General features: G+C 39.5%; 1 protein-coding gene across 1 annotated transcript in view; it reads left to right on the forward strand.

Annotated features, from left to right (window-relative positions):
- The window catches only part of LOC116713831 (pituitary homeobox 3-like), a 15,701-nt gene extending 12,029 nt beyond the window's left edge, over positions 1 to 3,672 (forward strand). Inside the window, 1 exon segment of the mRNA XM_032554113.1 lies at positions 965 to 3,672. Within this exon segment, the coding sequence (XP_032410004.1) occupies positions 965 to 1,534 (570 nt within the window). The 3' untranslated portion in view covers positions 1,535 to 3,672.
- Positions 3,673 to 20,071: the final 16,399 nt, after the last annotated feature.

The raw sequence follows: 20,071 nt of genomic DNA on the forward strand, positions 1-20,071 counted from the left end.
GCCTCCTTTTTTGACCTTTTTTTTTATTAATATAAATTATTGGAATGACTCCAAATGCAAAGCATTTAATCTTGTTTATCTTTGATATAAAAGTTAGAGCAAAGTTTTCCATGAATTTACCCACAGATGAACTTTCCCTAAGATCTATTCTGTTCCTTTGAAATTTTAACCAAAGGTTTAATGAAATTAATATCCCGCAGATAATAGACCATAAAATTACAAATTTGAAGATTGCCCTTCTCTGACATGACTTTCATTTAGATCCCACTATCTAAATAAGTGACTGATTAGTTTCAATAAGGTCTGATTAATACTGTTTGATCGTACACTTCATCTTAATTTGTGGGATCATTATGTCTTTACCCGTGTGCACACAGTAATACTGGAATCATGAGAGTGGGCTTAAGTTGCTCTGGCTGGATCTTTTTTTAGAATTAGACTTTATTGACTTCAGACTGTTTCAAGAAGGAAATAATTGGAAGAAACTTGTTCATTTTTTCCTGAAATTTTGTCTTTCGTGCCAACATCAAATTCATAAAGTGGGTGAAGGTGAGGGACCCCTTCACCCAGGCCAAAAGGTGTTCACCGTTAAATCCAGAATAACTGCACTCTGATAATTTTTTACCATATTATCATAGTAAAAGCAGGACTAAAACACACTTGTTTTATTTTATGGTTCTCTTTGCATCTTGTATTCAAGCTTGTTATTCAGGGATTTAATTCCTTTCCTCAGTAAATATGATCACAAAGTCATCTCTTTGCTAAAGTAAGGCATATTGTAGATAAAACTGCCAGAAAACACGGAGCTTTGATGTAATGGAGCAACCTTTGATTTGAGTTTGTTTCCTTTGTAATGAGACAATAGAACTTGATGTTTTGATAAGACATTTACTCTATTGCTCAGAGTTTACTGCAACTAAATTGTTTGCACAAACATATGATTGTCTTTCTTCCTATGCTTCAGGTATGGTTTAAAAACCGCCGTGCAAAGTGGAGAAAAAGGGAAAGGAACCAGCAGGCAGAGTTGTGTAAAAATGGCTTTGGCGCCCAGTTCAATGGACTCATGCAGCCGTATGATGAAATGTACACAGGCTACTCCTACAATAACTGGGCAGCCAAAGGGCTAGCAAGCAGCCCGCTGTCTGCCAAAAGCTTCCCATTCTTTAACTCAATGAATGTAACGCCCCTGTCAACCCAGCCTATGTTCTCGCCTACAAGTTCCATCTCCTCCATGAACATGCCCTCTAGCATGGTGCCCTCGGCTGTAACTGGAGTCCCTGCTGCCGGGCTAAACAACCTGGGGAACATCAATAACCTCAACAGCCCCACAGCGCTCAACTCTGTAGCGGTGACTGCAGCCACATGCCCCTACGCCACCACAGCCAGCCCCTACATGTACAGAGACACCTGCAATTCCAGCTTGGCTAGCCTACGGCTTAAAGCAAAGCAGCACACCAACTTCGCCTATCCAGCGGTGCAGAACACCGTGTCCAACCTAAGCCCCTGCCAGTATGCTGTGGACCGGCCTGTATGAACTCCACATATGACTTTACAAACCAGCTGTAAAGCCCACCGCCACTCCGAATTCTCATCTCTCCAGTTCCATCTCTAAGCCGCTGGTGGTGCAGCAGGTCAGTTTGTGTCCTGATGGTTAACCATCAATCGAGTCACAGTCAAGACCAACAAATGGGACTCCACAGATGGACCGTTGTTTCTTCTACGGATTGACCACAGTTGCAGAACTGATCGAGCATTTTCAAGCTAGTTTTAAAGAGGAGGATTTGATTTTCCTTCTTTTGAACTGCATGATGAGAGAAATAGCAGAAATCACAGATAAGTGAACTGTTGGACTGGTTGTTAGCATCTTGGGTAAGAAAACCCAAGATGCTAACAGAGCAGAGCTCTCACAGAAAGTGGGCTTATGGTTTCAAAGCCAGCAATTTTTTTTCCTGCTTTCAGTGAATATATATAATGAGCCCCAAGTTATTCATACCCCTGGCAAAATTAGACACAAGTGTTTTATTCAACCAAGAACCTTACTTCTGTCCAAATGTAGACAATGTGAAAGGACTATGAATATTAAAATTTGATCTGTTTTTGTTTAAATTATATTAAAAAGGCCTTTCCAAAATTATTTCTATGTTTCTTAATGCTTGAAGGAAAAATCATAATTGGCAATGCAGCAGTCTAACTTTCTCCTGTAATATCTGACCAGCAGTTTTTCACGTGTTCACAGGATAATTTATCTTTAGCAAAGCTGTCACCAAATATTTTTAGCTCTCTCTCCTCAGATTCAAGATGGGATTCTGGGTGGAAAACAAAATAATAGTATAATATTATTAATAACATCAAATACTGATATTATTTTGAGTCCGAAGAACATGTTGGCTAAATTATACTTGGAATATTACTTTAACGCTAAATCTGTCCGGGGTATGAATATGGTATCGTATGACAGAAACCTAGTAAGGACCATAGATAAACATTCTATGTGCAGAGTATTTAGAAACTAGAATTGCAAAAAAAAAAAAAAAAAAAAAAAAAAAAAATGGTTTTACCCTGCAGGTCCTCATGGGGAACTCTGGAGTTTGAGAAGTCTTGAAAGTGAACACGAGTCTGTAATTTTAAATAGAAAGTTACCTATTTAAATACATGCTATATTCAGTACACGAGCAAAATTTTCAAGCAAAACTCTGAAAAGCCATTTAGTATAGAAATTTGTTCCTGGTCCATGGCCGTAAACATGTATGTAAGAATGCGAAGCAAACATTTAAAAATACAAGCTTTTATCCTGGTGTTGCTTGCTTTGTCTCATCAAAAATAAGCAAAGGAAATGTTTCCATGAACTACAAGTAGACTATCCAATTAAACAGAGCGTCCCATTACAACTAAAAAAACTCTAGACAGCTCCAGGTTACTATGTTCCTAAACCCCTTCGTCTCTCTACATTGCACTGTTACCATCTTATCCTTGTACTTATCATTCCTTACCAATGTACTTACCCTTTGGTATGTTTTTGTTGTTCTTTTTTTGGGGGGGGTGGATGTGCATCTTATGAAATCACAGAAATAAACATTGGTTAAAAAAAGAATCTCTATGTCCAGGCAAAAAGGTCCTGTAAAGTCCTATTAAAATGCAAGTATTTATTATTACTTCCTTGGGACATGAATTTTTTATTTTTATTTTTTGAACATTTACCAAAAAAGTGAGAATTTTGCATGTGTTAATCATGACGAGAACGTTAGTACTTGTTCTCACAGTGTTCCCTAAACTGTAGCTTTCTGGACTTTATGCACTCACTGGCCACTTTATTAGGCACACCTTGCTAGGACCGGGTTGGACCCCCCCCTTTTGCCTTCAGAACTGCCGTAATCCTGACCGTGGCACAGAATCAGCAAAGCACTGGAAACATTCCTCAGAGAGTCAGGTCCATATTGACATGATAGCATCGCGCAGTTGCTGCAGATTTGTGACTGTCGGGATTGTCTGTTAGAAGACTCAGAATAACTGTGTCATCTGAAAATGTTATTATATTCTGATTGGGTTGACAACTAACACATTCATCTGTGTACAAAATGAAAAGGTAAGGCAGACTAACCCCCCAGCCCTGTGCTACTTAACTTGGGATCAGAGTTGTACTTTACTTGCTGAGATCTTTTTGATAAAAAAAAAGCAAGCGTAATACCGCTTAATTAAAAAAAAAGGGTTAACCTTCCAACTGAACTAATTTTCTGAGGAGGATGTTTGTCTGAATAGAATTAAACGATGAACTAAAATCGACAAAAAGAAATCTGGCATATGCTGTAGAGTTCCCCAGGTGCTTTAGTGGAAAGTATTGAACTGTGTTTCCTAGCGAAGGCAGCCAGAGAGCCACAGTTAATTGTCAAGTCTTTGAGGGTCAAGTCCAAATCTAGTCTGAACTCTGCCCCCCCCAATTTAGAGTCAGTTGGCAGTGAGCAGTGTTTTTCAACCATTGACCTCAAAGCACACTGCCCTGCATGTTTTACAGCAACCTCCTTCAGCATACCTGATTTCAATTGATGGCTGATACAAAAATCAAGATAACCAAAGTTTATCTTCGAAGTTTTTCATACAGGTATCGACCTACAAACGTGGTTTCTGCTTGGAGAAAATAAACTGAATTTTAACTTCCGGTTTGTGAGTACTCTTACTACAAATATAAATACAAAAAATGTCCACAAGGTATTAAACACCTGGCCAAAAGCCAACCGGAAGGCTTGTTTAGAACAATTTGTTCTAAAAATGCACGATATAAATGCATATAAATAATAAATAATTATCACAGCTGCCGCTGTGCCAAAGTATACATTACATACTTATAGTATTTGCTTTTAATTTGTTTTTTTCTCTGTTTGATTTGTTGGCTTTTCTTTTTTTTGTGCTACTTGAACGAAATAATTTCCCTGCGGGGATCAATAAAATCAACTTGAATCTTGAAACCCTGTGACAGCAAGGTCTCTTTTACAAGGGTGACCTAATCAAGACGTCAACAGCACACACACCTCAGAAACACAAACCATAAAATAATACAGAAAAGCGTCTCAAAAAGTCTCAATGCTTTACCGTACCTAGTGTGGCAACAGCTTTTCGGTGTCTAAGAAACAGGAACGAAGCACAAATGGTCTTACTTTCTTCCAACGACGCACATCTCTCCCTACCTGAACGACGTTGCGTTGCATCGACGTACTCAGGTGGCCACCTAGTGGCGAAAATACAAACTACATGCAAACATATTGAATGAGGAAACGCTAAACCAGCGGGCTCAAAACAAGTAACTCAACAGTTTTTTTTGTTCAACTTTATTAGGTTATTTGGTGTATTTGGCATTTTTAATGTGTCTCCTCTGTTTCTTGTCTTCCTAAAATGCGGAAAAAACAGAATGAAGTCCCTGGGATATGGCAACCTGTACACAAAGTCTGACCATAAACACACACATGGTCACAGAGTTCATCAACAAAAACGTGATTCTAACTATTTTCATTTACCTATTAAATGGAAAATGCAGCAGACAAACATCAAGTCAAGCTTCATAGATTGCATTCCACAGATACATTTTTTTAAGTGGGTGTTGTCATTTGGTGACTGGTTGGTGCCTCTGCCCGCTGGAGTGTTGCTGGTTCTTGGTCTCCGGAGCCGGGTGTTCAGAGGGGTGACGGCTCTCTCGGGTCCTGGACCTCCTGGCTCTGCTGGGACTCTCCTGAGGGGTGGCGTGCCCTTGGATTTCAGGGTCCATGGCTGGATCTGCTCTGGCTGAGCCTGTGGACTTGTCACAGCAGCCCCATGAAGCTTCTGCACTGTGGCTGCTGGGTGGTTCGCCCAGAGCTTTCCACTACTACTCTTCTCTGAGGGTGCAACTCTCCCTGTGGTGGTCCTCCGATCTCCATGTCTGATCTACGGCTCCTCACACCCGCCATTGAACAGTCATATGCAGAAACCTTCCTCCATATAGTCTGGTAAAAGAAACAGTCCCCTGTCTTACACTATTTGCTGTGTCCAGAGGATCTGTTGAGAAACAATTGCTTCCTGGGGGCGTGGACTGTGTTGAGATTTTAAATTTGACTTAATTGCTAACGTTTGCCCATGATGTATGCAATGTGCCAGTTTGATGCTAAAGAGGTTACCGGAAATAGTCTGAGCTGTAAACAACCATCCACTGCGAAGAGAGAAGTGCTGAGCTGAACGAGGCGGCTGCTGTTGATGTTAATTTAATATTTGGAAGCGTGACCAACATGGACTGAACGGCTCTTTCCACTTCCTCCCCTGCCATTGCTAAAACTACAAGCAGACTACAATTCTAAAGCAGTGCAGAAAATTGTCGTCATCGTTCACAACTTTGCCTTCTGTTCGCTGATTGGCCTGGTAAAAAAAAAAAAAAAAAAATCTACCAGAGACGGTCCAAGTCAAAGGGAGAATGCCCAGACTGTTTTGAAAGTGAGAATTATTTTTTGAGCAAAATTGCAACAGGAAGGAAACGACCAGGCCACCCATATAAGCACTTTGTACTGAGTTTCATTCATTTTAGTAACTGCATTTATGCCTAACTGTGACGGAGACCAAGGCATCACTGGTAAAAAAAAAATATTGATATCATGTTGTGCTGAATTCATTTACAGACCAAATGTTTCCTGTTTCCTGTTTCAGCTCTTTTTATCAGTTGCATCGTGACATTTAGCTGAACATCCTTCCAGGCAGGGACGCGGGCCGTCCTTCCTGTACAGGGAGAATGTGGGACAAACCATCAGTTTGTTTCTGATCATTTCTGTTGGTCCAAGAGAAATGATCAGGAATTGTTTACCTTTCACTTACCTTTCCTGGAGCGTCTCCTCAGCAGGGTGGAGCAGCAAAGGGAAACAAATGCTTCAGGTGCTGCTGAAACGTTCGTGGAGCGGATCATGTCGATTAGGACGGGTAGTGCTCTGAGGACTTATACTAAGTAAAATGTATTCCTTGATTAGTTTAGTTGTAATGCTTTGCATGCATGTAAATATTTATTAGTACCATTAATTATTTTTGTGTTAACCTTGTGTAAAAAATGTTTATGTCTTGTTTTGTTTTGATTACGCCTTTCCTTGGTATGGATGGTCAAATTGCTCAAGGAATAAATGCCAGCTTCTTTCTCCCACTGTGTGTTGGTGTTGGTCCAAATGTGACCTGCAGTGCCGAATAAACCCACCTCAACTGCATTTTGTTTTTATGCCTCTTTTTTTTAAACAATGGGCCTCCAACAGTCAAAGCGACACTAAGCCTAACCCCTATTCTTAAAAAACGGGTTCACTAGTCGATTCCTACACATTAGCTGAAAGTGTCATCTGTACCTGAACTGGAGCTCTATTGTCCAAAGTCCTCTGTTCAGATGAACATGAGTTTTTTTTTGTTTGGAAATCAAGGTCTCAGAATTTTGGAGATAAGGTTGAAAGGCACAAGATTTTACTTTGTTGAAGTTCAGCGTTGAAGTTCCACCATCATCGATGGTTAAAGGTGCCACGTCGTCTGACGGTGTCGGTCCACCGGGTTTTCTGAAGTCCTCAGTCAGTGCGGCCATCTAACACAAACCTTGAGAGCGCTTCGTGCGTCATTCTGCTGATGAGCTTTACGGAGAAGCTGATTTCATTTTCCAACTGGAGTTGCCACTGACCCACACTGACCAAAATGACCAAAAGCTGCTTCAGTGACCATGGTGTTACTGAGCTAGCTTGACCTGAACTCCATAGAGAATCTAAAATGTAGACGATCTGAAGGCCGCTATCAAAACAACCTACTTTCATTACACAGGCTGATCACTGACAGCCTGTGGTTCTGTGGACAGACGACAAGCCTGTTTGAAAAGTGCTTATTGATCAATATGTAATATTCTAATTTTACTGTTCACTTTGAGATATGAGAGACAAAAACTATTTAAATTTTTTGGAAATTCTAACTTTTTGATGCATACCTTTATGCAGTCACTGTTTAAGTTAGAAATGTACATAACACACGGCTTTGGTCTTTGGACTAGAGAGCCCCAAGAAAACATCAACATTCACATAGAAAGCATGATACACACAAAGTCACAAAAATATATATATATATAAAATAATCAGGTGCTAAAAAATAGCAAAATGTCATTGTTGGTGTTTCATTTACATTTGAAATAATTGTCAGCAACATGCTGCATTTATTGGCACTGTTAGCAAAAACATTGCAAAAATGGTGCATTTAATGTTTGAGGAAAGAAAAAGAAAAAAACCTACTCTGTAAAGTTCTGAACAGCACACAAACTACAAACTAATTACTACAATTTCAATCACAATAGATGTCGCATTGTTGCAATACATCTCGAAAGTGCACAGCTTGCTGACAATGTCCTGTAGGTTGTAAGTAGACCTTCACATAAAGAGCCACTTGACGTTAACAGACCTGTTCTTTTTCCTGATTTACAAAGTTACTGTTACGGCCCTGGGTCTTGTGACTGTTTTTGGTGTCTGCAAATGGCTCCTCCTCTCTACAGTATCTGTGGCTGATCTGTTCATTTGAAGCACAGAACATTTAAACCCGGCCGTCTTCCACCTACCGGGTCTCCTTCGGTGTCCGCTCTGCCTGCTGACGCGCGCGTTGACCTGCGGGTTGACCTGCTGCCAGGCCTCAGCTCCCCTCCTTACGCACGTTTGAGTTTGTCTTTGTTTTTGCACCTCAACACTTCCAAATGGACTCATGCAACACATCCAAGTGTTTTGTTGTTTTTTTGCGATACGCGCTGACATTCACAATCCACTGTAGTTTTTGTAAATAAATATTCATTTTCTGCACCTTAACCTCCGCATGGTCTCCCGATTTTGTCACGACCTTGAGCCAGTCGTAAATCCGTCACTGTCATGTAGTTTCTAAAACATCAGATTCAATATGTGCACGTACAAATCAATAGCAAATTGCATTATGGGAAGTCTACTTTTGCCTGTTCATTGGGACAGAAAATGACTGTGGTCAAAATCTTCATATCTATAATTTCAGTCTTCCGGTCTGCCTGTGTGCATGCGTGTGTGGGTGTGTGTATGTGTAAGTGTGTGTGTTTTGAAAGCACTTATTAATCTCTCCATGGCCTTTCACTGTCTTATAAATTCCTGATTGTGTGTCATTGTTTGGGCTTCATTTGTTTGAACACACACCCTGTAATCATGCTCGCAAATATATAGATTTTTTTTTTTAAAAATGAGCTGCCATTTTCATCACGGCACTAACAAAGTGCATTTGAAATCATTCTGACTTCCCCTGAGCTCAGCCATCAGAGCTCAAACAATACCAATCAGAAGAAAAACTGTCAGCTTCAAAGCCTGAAGCTTGACTACATTAATAATATAATAAAACAGCAAATTGAATGTGTGGGCGAAGGGGTGTGGAGAACGAGTGTCTTGAAATCCTCCAAAGACATCCGTCTTTGTTCCTGACTCTTGCTTCTTTTTCATGATGACTCATTGAAAGAGAAGGCTAATGACAAAATAGCAGGCTAATTCCTGTAATTATCCGTGTTTGTCAGTGGAAATTTGCGAATGACAGTGCTGCTTTCTCCGATCTTTAAGCTGGTAGCTTCGGAGGTGGCATTGTTACCAACAAAGCCTTCACAGACAGGTCATGAATTAGGGATGCATAAATGTGGTTGGCAACAGAAAAATGGCTCCCCTGAGGAATGCTTATACAACAAACTTGACCCCCAGCAGTAAGCCGGAATATATTTTTTTTTGTGTGTGTGTGTGTGGGGTGGGGGTGTGAGTGTGTGCTAAGAACAATTCAGTATGAGTTGAGAAGGCTCCACAAAAACATACTGCTGAGGAAAAAGCACCAAGATGACCAACATAAAACATGGTGGTTGGGGACACATGCACTGTAGATACTGTAAAAAATTTTTTTTTTTTAAAACCTGGAAAAAATATTTGTAGGGACTTTGACAGCTTAGTGAGGTGTTAAAAAAAAAGTCACCCAATTTTAATTTAGTGTTCTTGTAATAAAACATTTTTAAAACTACAAAAGAGCTCCGCCTTTATAAATAAACGGATTCAGCAGTAGTGTGAAAGGTTTCAGAGAAAGCAACATCAGAAAGACGGAGAAGGTTGTTCTCAGCAGCTATTATAAACACATGCAGGCTATACAGGAAGGTGCTTTTGATATAGTGACATTTGACCATTTTAAAAGACATTCATTGCAGTGTCAAAGTCGAGTGACCTTAATATTAGTTTCAGATTTCGTTGCATTGTGCTTAGCCAGCCGTGTTCATGGTAAATCCCAGACTTCCATAGTGAGAGAAAAGTGGCTTTGTTCGTTTAAGGCAGTGGGACTGATCGTAGCAAAGCAGATGGAAGACCTGATCTGTCTCACATCCTCCTTACAGCAGGACCTGGATCAAGTCCTGTAAACTTGATCCAGGTTTACAGGCCTGTTGCCAGGAGCGTCAAACTTATTTTCGTTTTGGGCCGTGTCGAGATCACCAATGTCCTGGCTGTAGCAGGATGTATTGGTAACACTACCCGTTAACAAACTTTTAAAACTTTAATAAATAGCTGTCTCTGTTTTGCATTCTTCCTGCATTTGGGCTCCCCTCTACTCTGCAAAGCCCCAGTAAGCAGTGAAAACGATTTAACCTCCGTTTAGACATAGGTCAGTAATTCATAGGTTGAAAACCTTGATACAACCCATAGACTCGTAGGTGTAGGCCAAGCAAAACTATCTAGTCTAAAATGGCTTCATTTGTAAGACCCATATGAAAGTACGTAAATAATGCAAACATTTTTGAAGGCCTATGCTTAAATTCAGAGAGCTTGCACAGTTTTGATGATGAGGTAATAATCTCAATGGGGGGGCAATACTGGAAATTTTTAATCTAAGCTGTTAACCAACGCAGATGTGCACAGATAGCAAGAGGCTCTCTGGATATCATCAGAGACCAACCTCTAGTTTATTGCCATATGATGAATTGGTAACACTTTATTTGACGGGGTGTGCATAAGACTGACATGACACTGTCATAAATATAATATAACATCTGTTATGAAAATGAAGGAGTCTTTATGAATGTTTATGACTGTTGTCATGAAGTGTCATTTGGTAAATAAGGACACCTTTAACGCAAAGTTGCTCTAAAAGTTGCATTGAAAGTCCAATAAAAGTGTCAACTTTGCATTAAAGTGTCATTATTTACCGAATTGCACTTCATAGACATTCATGAAGACTCCTTCATCTTCATGACAGATGTTCTGTCAGTCTTATGCACACCCTGTCAAATAAAGTGCTATTGAAAAACCTTAGTTGTGTAGCAAGAATCCTGATTTCTGAGCAGAACACCAGAAAGGATGCAGTAGTGACAGGAGGTCAATGCGGTAGACGCTTTGTGCTGGTCAATAATACTAAAGATTTAGACCTCTAATCTCAATCACGCCGATTCCAGGTAGAGAAAACCCTTCCACTGCTAAACCAGATATCTTACAAATTTACCACACGCCTATGAACAATTTAACATTGTTGGGACATATTTTCAACATAAAAATATTTACTACGCTAGTAGTAAGAAAGACTATAAAATGAAGAAAGAGAATTATTTAACTTTCTATATTTCTCAGTTGTCATGTTTGTCATTCATAAAGCAAGGACTCCAACAGCTTTCTTTTTTTTATTATTACTATTATTTTTTTTCTTTTACAAAGTCTAAGCTATGCGTCTTATTATACAAAAATAATCCTTGCAAGCTGGAAAGCTGCAGAATTTTAGAGCTTATAGAGACATTCAATTCAACAAACAATCCCAATGAATATACATTGACACTGTTTTTTAAATTTATTATTTCATTTTTAGCAAGAGAAGCTTTAAACAGGCACAAAGTGTGTCAAGCACCCTGTTAGGATTCCATCACTTTATTGGTTCATTATGGAGCTGTGAACATTACTGCCATTAACTAGAAGAGAGTGCATATGTGGGAGGGCAGTACATCTGACAACTGAAGAGCCACTTTGAGAGTTTGGGTCCCTACGGATCGCTGAAACAACTGTTCCCCCCTAACAGCCATTTGAGAAAAATAAGCCACATCTTTGTAGCTCTCTCGCCCGATCTCTTCCGTCCCCTGATCACGACACACACACACACACACACAAACACACCCAGTCCAAGCTAAAAAAAAAAAACCCAACTTTGACCTGGAAAGGGTTGAGTGGCTCTCTACTTCCATTTCTGTAAGAATAATACACTTACTGCCTAAATGTATTCTGGTTACGGAATAAGTGCCTGTGTAGTTTCATATCCTACCTGGGTGAATCACTCTACAGAGTGTTTGTAGGGGACCATCATTCTGTTTAAAAATCCTGCTTTATGGTATTTTTTTTCAACTTCACAGAAACTGTTTTTCTGCATTGTGTTAGGTTTAGTGTGTCACAAAAAAAATTGCCCTAATTTAGTCTTTTTCGGTATTTCTTAAATATCAGATTTCAGCCAAAGCTTGACTGAAAGTTTAGTTTGACATTTCGCATTCCTAATATCAAACAACAGCAAACTGTTACTGGAAATCATGCAGCAGAGAGTACTAATGTAAGGATACACGTGTCATCAAAGCGGAACAGAATATTTTCCTCATAGTTGTTGTTTTGTCTTTTTTTTTGAGTGCCAACAAAATTTTTGCTACATGAACATAATGACAAATATGAACCATAAATCCTTGACCTGTTTCTTTGCCTGATTGAAAGGAAACTTTTATACCTTGAAGCTTCAGGCTCAATAGACCCGACCTGCAGCCGCCAACCTTTCTTCAATCATTCCAGGTCTTATCAAGGCAGAAATGTAAAAAACCCCCAACATATTTATAAAAAAAAAAAAAAAAAAAAAGCATTTAGCAGCTAAAGTACCACTGGAATTTCATAACTTTAAAAAAAAAATTTAAGAAAGAAATTTCTTTGCAATTTATCCGTTTTTTATGCTGTTTTTGTTATACTGACGGTGGTAGGTGCAGTTGGTGGATCAGCGGTCTGCCTGCCCTCGTCGTTTGTGTGCCTGGTAGGACACGTCACCCACCTGAGGACACGTCACCCACCTGAGGACACGTCACCCACCTGAGGACACGACACCCACCTGAGGACACGACACCCACCTGAGGACACGACACCCACCTGAGGACACGTCACCCACCTGAGGACACGTCACCCACCTGAGGACACGACACCCACCTGAGGACACGACACCCACCTGAGGACACGTCACCCACCTGAGGACACGACACCCACCTGAGGACGTCACCCACCTGAGGACACGTCACCCACCTCGCTTGCTGGTTTTGGTCAGAACGGTCGATGGCGCCAAATTGCAGCCTTGCTTCTTTCAAACTGCTCCAGGGCAGATGGGGCTACAATCCAATTGCTCACCATCACCAGCATGTGAATTTGCCTTTTGAGATTTCAGTTTGATATATATAAAAGGCATTATAAATAAAATTGATTATTATTATTATTACTATTTTGCTCTTTCCAAACTTCCAAAAATGTGTGCACGCGCCAGTGTGTGTGTTTTCTTTCGGAGGAGGAATTTTGAGTGTCTTACAAAAATTTTCCTTTGGACCTCCGCTGCCCTTTCCAGTCCTCTACTATATTTCTGTCTCAGTTCATATTCTGGATTTGAATGTTGAAATAGAAAAAAGGGAGAGTTTTCCAAAAGGCATATGAAGGACTCTCAGACCATGAGAAACATGGTTCTCCGGTTTGATGAGACAAAGATTGAACTCTTTGGCGTGAACGCCCAGCGCCATGTTTGGAGGAAACCGGGCATGGCTCAGCACCGGGGTTGATGCTGTCGGTGGTGGCAGCATCATGCAGCAGCAGGAACTGGCAGGTTGGTCAGGACATAGGGAAGAGATACATGCAGCAATGTTCAAAAACGACCTCCTTTTGCGTTTCCATCAGTCTCTTGACTTCAGACTTATATTTTTTTTTATTTTTTTTTTTTAGAAAGACCAAACAGTCCAAGGCACACAGCCGAGATCTCTACAGAGTGACGTCAGGACTACTCTCTGAATGTCCTGGATTGTCCAAACAAACATCCAGACCCGAATCTCACCAGAATCCTTCCTGAGATCTCCAGCACACCTGATTGAAAGGTTTGCTTTACCTGCTCTGCATGCCATCAAGCGCTACAGAAGCCAGTTAATTACACATTCATTTAAATCAGGTGTGAGGCACCAGGGCAACGTGTGAAACACCCTGGGCAGAGAACCAGGGACCTCTGTTATAGAGGACTCTATAGACGTAACTTACCGTCACAGGTAATTAAAAATATTAACTGTCCTACATGCAGTTGTATTTTCAGATTTGATCCTTTTGACTTATTTTTGCATTGTCCACTGAACCGGTTTACTTTTTTAAATTTTTTTTTACTGCTGTTACGGGTGAAGAATAAAAGACACACATTGATCCAAAGAGATAACGTGTCTATCTCAGCTGTCTGGTTATCGTGATGTCGTTGGTCTTCATGTTCTATGTAATAATCCCATTTAGCACATCCAGGAAAATGCTCCTTAATAGCTCTTTAATGTACTGGGAATGTCTTTTACTGCTTAACTAAAAGCAATAAGTAAGATATCTTAGTAAACTTGATTAACACATTAATGGAATATTTGTTTCATTGAGGTACGCTTTCTATACGTCTTAAATGTATAAAAAGGACAAGCAAAATTGATTTTTATTTCACCACAGTGATGAAATATGTGAAGGATTACATTAATTATACTTCAGCTACTTGACATTTTAACACGTCAGTATGCAAAAGTATGTTAAACATATTTTAGGATGAACTTTTCTTAAGTGTCAAGTTGTACAAAGTCGTCAAAGTAAACTGAAGTGCAAAAAAGATCTCCCACTTTTCCCATTTTCTTTGAGGGGGTCACTCTATTTTGTATGCGTCTATGAAATATTTCAGGTTGCATTCCTCTTTATATCCACATGATGGCAGTGTTGCCTTAAATAGAATCAAGCAATACTCCACTCTTTAATTTTTGGATAACAGTTTTTAAATAAGGTGTTGCACAAACAACAGCAGCATTTTTAAACGAGAGCTTCAGTCACTACTCCGTGGTTTATCTAGTGAACTTGGACGTCTGTTCATTTCCAACTGCTGACGGCTCAAGACGCATGAAACCCATATAAGTCAATAAAAGATTTTCTGACCTTTGCTCTTTACATGGTTCTAAGATTCCTTCAAAACGGTCACTACATTAAATGTTAAATGATGTATAAAGATATTACAGGTAAACACCAAAAAATTACCTACTTTTATCCATTAAACAAAGGGCAACAACAAAATGTTTTCGGAGGAACAATGAACACCCTGCTCCCTTACAGCCAGTTCTACTGCTTGGCTGAAGTAACATCGGTGAGATTTGTTTTTTAATAATTACTCTCTGATTCTGGTCACTTACTTTCAATTTCCCACTTTCAGTGGAACAAAATATTTCGACGAGCTTTGTGCCTGTGCCGCCCGCCTCCGATCTCAGTGGGACCAAAATCTGGACTTTGACTAGGTCCATGGACTTTATACTTCTTTGTTCCAACAATTAAAAAAAAAAAAGGTTTTACTTGGCGGGTCCATTCAGCTTAATTTTATTTCAGATGGTCTTACATTTTCTTGAAGCAGCCTCAGACGTGAATTGACGATGTTCTCTATTATGCTAACCTAACAAGGTCGTGCTAGGGCGAAGCGTGACACTTCCGGTTCTACGCTTTCCGGTGGTGACGTTCTTCGCCTGGCATTGTGGCGACGTCAAAACCTGTCAGATCTGCCCACAGATTCTCTTGAGTTCATGGTTTCAATGTTTCCATCTTCATGGTTTCATCTTTTTCATGCTTCACAGCTGGGATGGTTTTTGGCTCATGCTCTGGGTTCACTTAGCAAATTGTGTATAAAGAGACATTACTGTAGTTTATGAACACAGAACCTCTCTCCTTCCTGAGCCACATGATGGTTGGATATTCCCATCATTTCTATGTTTGTATATAATAGTTTTAAACAGATGAACACGACGCTGTAACCATCGGTAAGTTGTTTCTAAGGATAAACCAGCCTTGTACAGGTTTCAATAGGTCCACAGGAGTGACTCCAATTAGCCTATCAGAAGTTGCCAAAGCTATGGCATCATCATCTGAGCTTTCCCTGGTTGCTTAAAGAGCTAGTAATCGATCTGTATGCAAGCCTCTGATTTTGAAGACATTAATAAATAAATATATGACATGTTCTCTTTCTCATTATTGTGGCATTTTGCAAATAGACATCATTTGGGTCATCCTACCTCACCTAAAATAAGAAACGTTTGGTCCAGTTTAATGTTAGACAGTGAGAAACATCATGTGTCTTCTTATTCAGCGCACTGTATGTAAAGCCATGGAATACCTGCTGTTGAACAAAATGTCTTACATCGTAAAGCGGTATTCTGTTGGATCACCTTTAGCTCCGATTCGGACGTTTGCTGCGACACGATTTCAACGAGCGTCGACAAAATCGGCGTAAAAAATACAAACCAAGCACAACATTTTGAAATACATATTTGTTTTATTGGTGACAGGCTGGTGATGGGGCATTAATGCAAAATATGATCGACACCGCGAAACTGCGCTTGAACAAATGAGTGAATCAAGACAAGACATATAAGAAAAATAGCTAAGACTTTTGTGCATTCACAAATAGCACTAAAAGTTTATGTAGGTTATGAAGCTGGTCGGTGTGGCTGAGTGATCCGGCTCACTCCTTCTGTTTAAGATCTTTTCATTACAGAAATGTTTCTAGATGTTGATAAGCACATAACCTGAGGCATGAGATATAAGCTTGCTAGGCTGCTCCCTCATAAATACGTCCACTGAACCACCGGACTTCAAGACTGGCCGAACCAAAGACGCCCTTCACTAAACAAGAGTAGATCTGTCACAGATTAGGATTAAAGCAGCTACACTGTAGTAACTTGTGCATCACATAAAGATGAAAAAATATACAGCAATTATTCATTTCATAACACAATACAAACATGGCTTCATTTGGTTCTTCAAAAGTAAGGCTATACGCTGTGGGCACAGAGACAAGTGGGAGGGCTAACCTTGAGTAGACAGCATATTTGTGAATCTGTAAAGCTAATTAGCTTCCTGTTTAGCCATGCCGAGTGAGGCTCATGCAAATCATGCGGTACAGAAAGAGTGCCAAAGCGAGAGGAGGCTCCTGAAGTTTGTTCAACTTGTACACTAAACCTAAAAGCTTTACTTTACCTCTGACAGATTACATTGAAAGTGATCGTTTGATTTTTGCCCGTGGTTCTTCTGACTCCGGGTAAAAGGAAGGTTTCGGCGTTTCCACGTCACAGACTTGACTTGAGTCAAGAATTTACAAGAGCTACATGTTAAGAAAAGATTTTTGCAAGTTTTTTTTGACACACACACACTCCCACGCGCACAAGCGGACCAAAGCAAATCAGCCCCACGAATGAAGTAGTGGGGGCAAAACACTGGAGTGGCACATGGCTAATTATTAAATGTACATAGAATGTTAAAATGACCTTGTGAAAACTATTTTCTTGGTTGTGAAACCTCAAATCATCCTGTGTGAAAAAAAAATAGTATTCATTGCTCAAGTACAATGTTGACCTCTTCCTACACATAAACCTCTGAGTCTTCTTTCTATGTGCTTTGACTTTCAGTTCTTTTCATATGTGTTCAAATAAATAAAGGTCAGGTGACTGACTGGGACATTCTAGTGATGTTCACCTTCTTTCTCTGAAACCACTAAAGCGTTTCCTGGGCTGTGTGTTTGTTCTGGTGTCATTCTGGGAAAACTACACTCACTTCGCGTTTGGATCTTTGGACTTTTGTCAAGAATGTTCAGGCGCATTTCTTCATTTGCCCTTAACCGACATGTCCAGATTTTACTTAACAACCTTTATGCGATTCTCAATGTGTGTTTTTTTTTTTTTTTTTTTGCAGTTTTCACAGACAGTCGTTTTGAATGGGTGGATTACTTATTGCTTCTAACAGGAAAAAAAAAGTGTACCTGCAAATTATCCCAAAGTTGTCAAACTTTGACAACTCTGGATCGTTCTTTTGACTTTGAAATGAAATAATAATCTTTCACTTCCTGATTATAGCTCAACTCCCTGGACAATTCAGTAGTTTAGAAAATGCAGCTGTAGCGATGACTTTTAGCATCTTTAACAACATTAAGCCCATTCGGACAAGGTCTCTCTGCTTCTATCCTTCTTTTCACACTGTGTAATACTTTAGTCATGTAAAACCTCTATCAGTTAGTACTAAACAAGCTGATATTAATTTCAAAGTAACATAATTGTCTTTAAAATACTGATGGGTATAAACTGTCTTGTTTTGTTGTCTGCACTTTCTATGCATCAAACGTGCAAAACTATTTCAGTGCCATTCCAATTTTTTGACCCACAACCTAATCAGTGGACTAATTTGCTTTGACTTCAAAGCAGTGTGTGTGTGTGTGTGTTTGTCCTACCAAGGAATTACAGATGTCTTCCCTACTGAAACTGAATTTCCTATTGCAGTTCTATAACATTCAATACATAACCAGAAATAAAATCAAATGTATAAGCCCTAAAATTAACATATACAGTTCTATCTGCTGTGGCAGAAAAAAGAAGAAAAGTCATAGAATAATTAAAAATATTGTCCTGAAATCTAAAAAAAAAAAAAATCTGTGGTATCAAAAGTGTTCACACAGTGTTTTACTGCTAATTTCTTCCCTGCGTTTAATTCCTTTGTCAAACATCGCCATAAATCAAACACTACTCTGACAAGTACGTCTGTGAAAGATCTATCGTTAGATTAGAAAAGCAAAAATTATGGCACCAGCTAATATACGGTGACACGGACGGAGACGCATTCAGCTGTTCGATTCGACACCCAGCTGTTCCCCCTCGAAATGAACTGAACTCAGTTCAGTTCGGTCCACTTCATTCACGTAGTGCCAACTCACGACAAATGTCGCCTCGAGGCACTTTACAGAGAAAATCCTTTCAATTCAATCACACATCAAATCCAATGAGACATAGTTACGAAACAGTGCGTTAAACTCAGTTCATTCTTCAATTTAGTTTAGAAAGTGCCTAAAGAAACCCATCAGATTGCATTGAGTCAATGTTTTGCAGCCTTCACTCCTCCTGGACCGGCACCGGAGTGACAATCGCTTGTGTTCCAGTCGGATAAATTGGGTTTAATATCGATCGGGTTGAATGGAAGATGCCTTGGAAAGAGGCCCTCGGATGACGTTTGGTTCTGATTTGGAGCGACATTATGAAACTGAACTAAATATGTACTTAGGAAGAGGTTCTGTGAAAAACAGCCATATTAGCAGCATAAAGGCACATAGATATAGCATGCTGTTCAGAGGCAAACAGCACAATGGGAACGAAAAGAAACGTTTGATTTGATTTGATAAAAAAAAAAAAAAACCTGTTTGATTAAATTAAGCCGGCGGTGCTTACGTGATAGAAGGAGGTAAACATGTCAGTGATGAGTGCATACTTTGTCTTTAAGTCACATTGGTTTTCTTCCATACACTTTTTTCATAAGTGTATATGGATCAGAAGGTAAAATAATACTCTGCATTTTCTGTCCTAATATTTTCCAAATATCATGTTTGACTTGGAGAAAGTCCTCTGAAAAAAAAAAAAAAAAAAAAAAGATCTGGAGAAATTTGCATAAGAAGTTATAGCTAATGACGCCTCAGTCCTTTTACAAGAAAAACAAGCAGACTAACAGCTCCATGAAATTGGATTATTTAGGAGTGTCAAAAGAATGTCATAACACACAAATGATTTGCTAATTTTACTCCAAATAAAGAATGAACATTTCTTTCTATCTAGAATTAAGATTTGTTGCTTCAATAGACAAAACTCTGCCCAATGCCGCTTGTGTGCAAATGCTGTGGTTTATTCTACAGTCATGTCTCTCTAATGTGCAAAGAATCCACCCTAATGCTCTGTCTGAGGAGGAGTTTTGGAAGTTTAGATGCAGGCTGTGAAAACCTCATGAAAACCTCATGAAAACATGGCTGCGTTGTCAAGGTAACAACACCACAGCCTAGACACTGCGCCTGCTAGCTGCTGTGAATGAAGTCTGTATAAAAGTCCACGACAAAGTGGAGATCCAGATGTGAATCAGTACCATAAAAGAAGAAACTGGATCAAGAAAATATTTCCTCTAACATGATGCACATCTACGGAGGCCTCCAGGGGACATGGAGGATTTTTTTTTTTCTTTTGCGTTCTCTCGGAATAATCTACTCATTAGTTCATGCGGCATAATTGAATACTGTAAGCCTTTCTTACGGTGGGCGCCGTACTTTCTGCTTTAATATAAGGTTATCATCAGGTTTTTCCATGAATGTTAATATCTCTTTGTGAAATATCTGAAATTTCTTTAGGATAGAAAGGCACCTCAAACCTGTGATATAAACAGAAACTTTCCGTTAGTAGGAAAGAAATAAAAATACATTATAATTTGGACTATTTGTGAGTTATTATCGCGGGTAATAAATCATCTGACAGCTTTGATTG

This window comes from Xiphophorus hellerii, chromosome 22 (assembly GCF_003331165.1).
Source record: "Xiphophorus hellerii strain 12219 chromosome 22, Xiphophorus_hellerii-4.1, whole genome shotgun sequence".
Classification (NCBI taxonomy): Eukaryota; Metazoa; Chordata; class Actinopteri; order Cyprinodontiformes; family Poeciliidae; genus Xiphophorus; species Xiphophorus hellerii.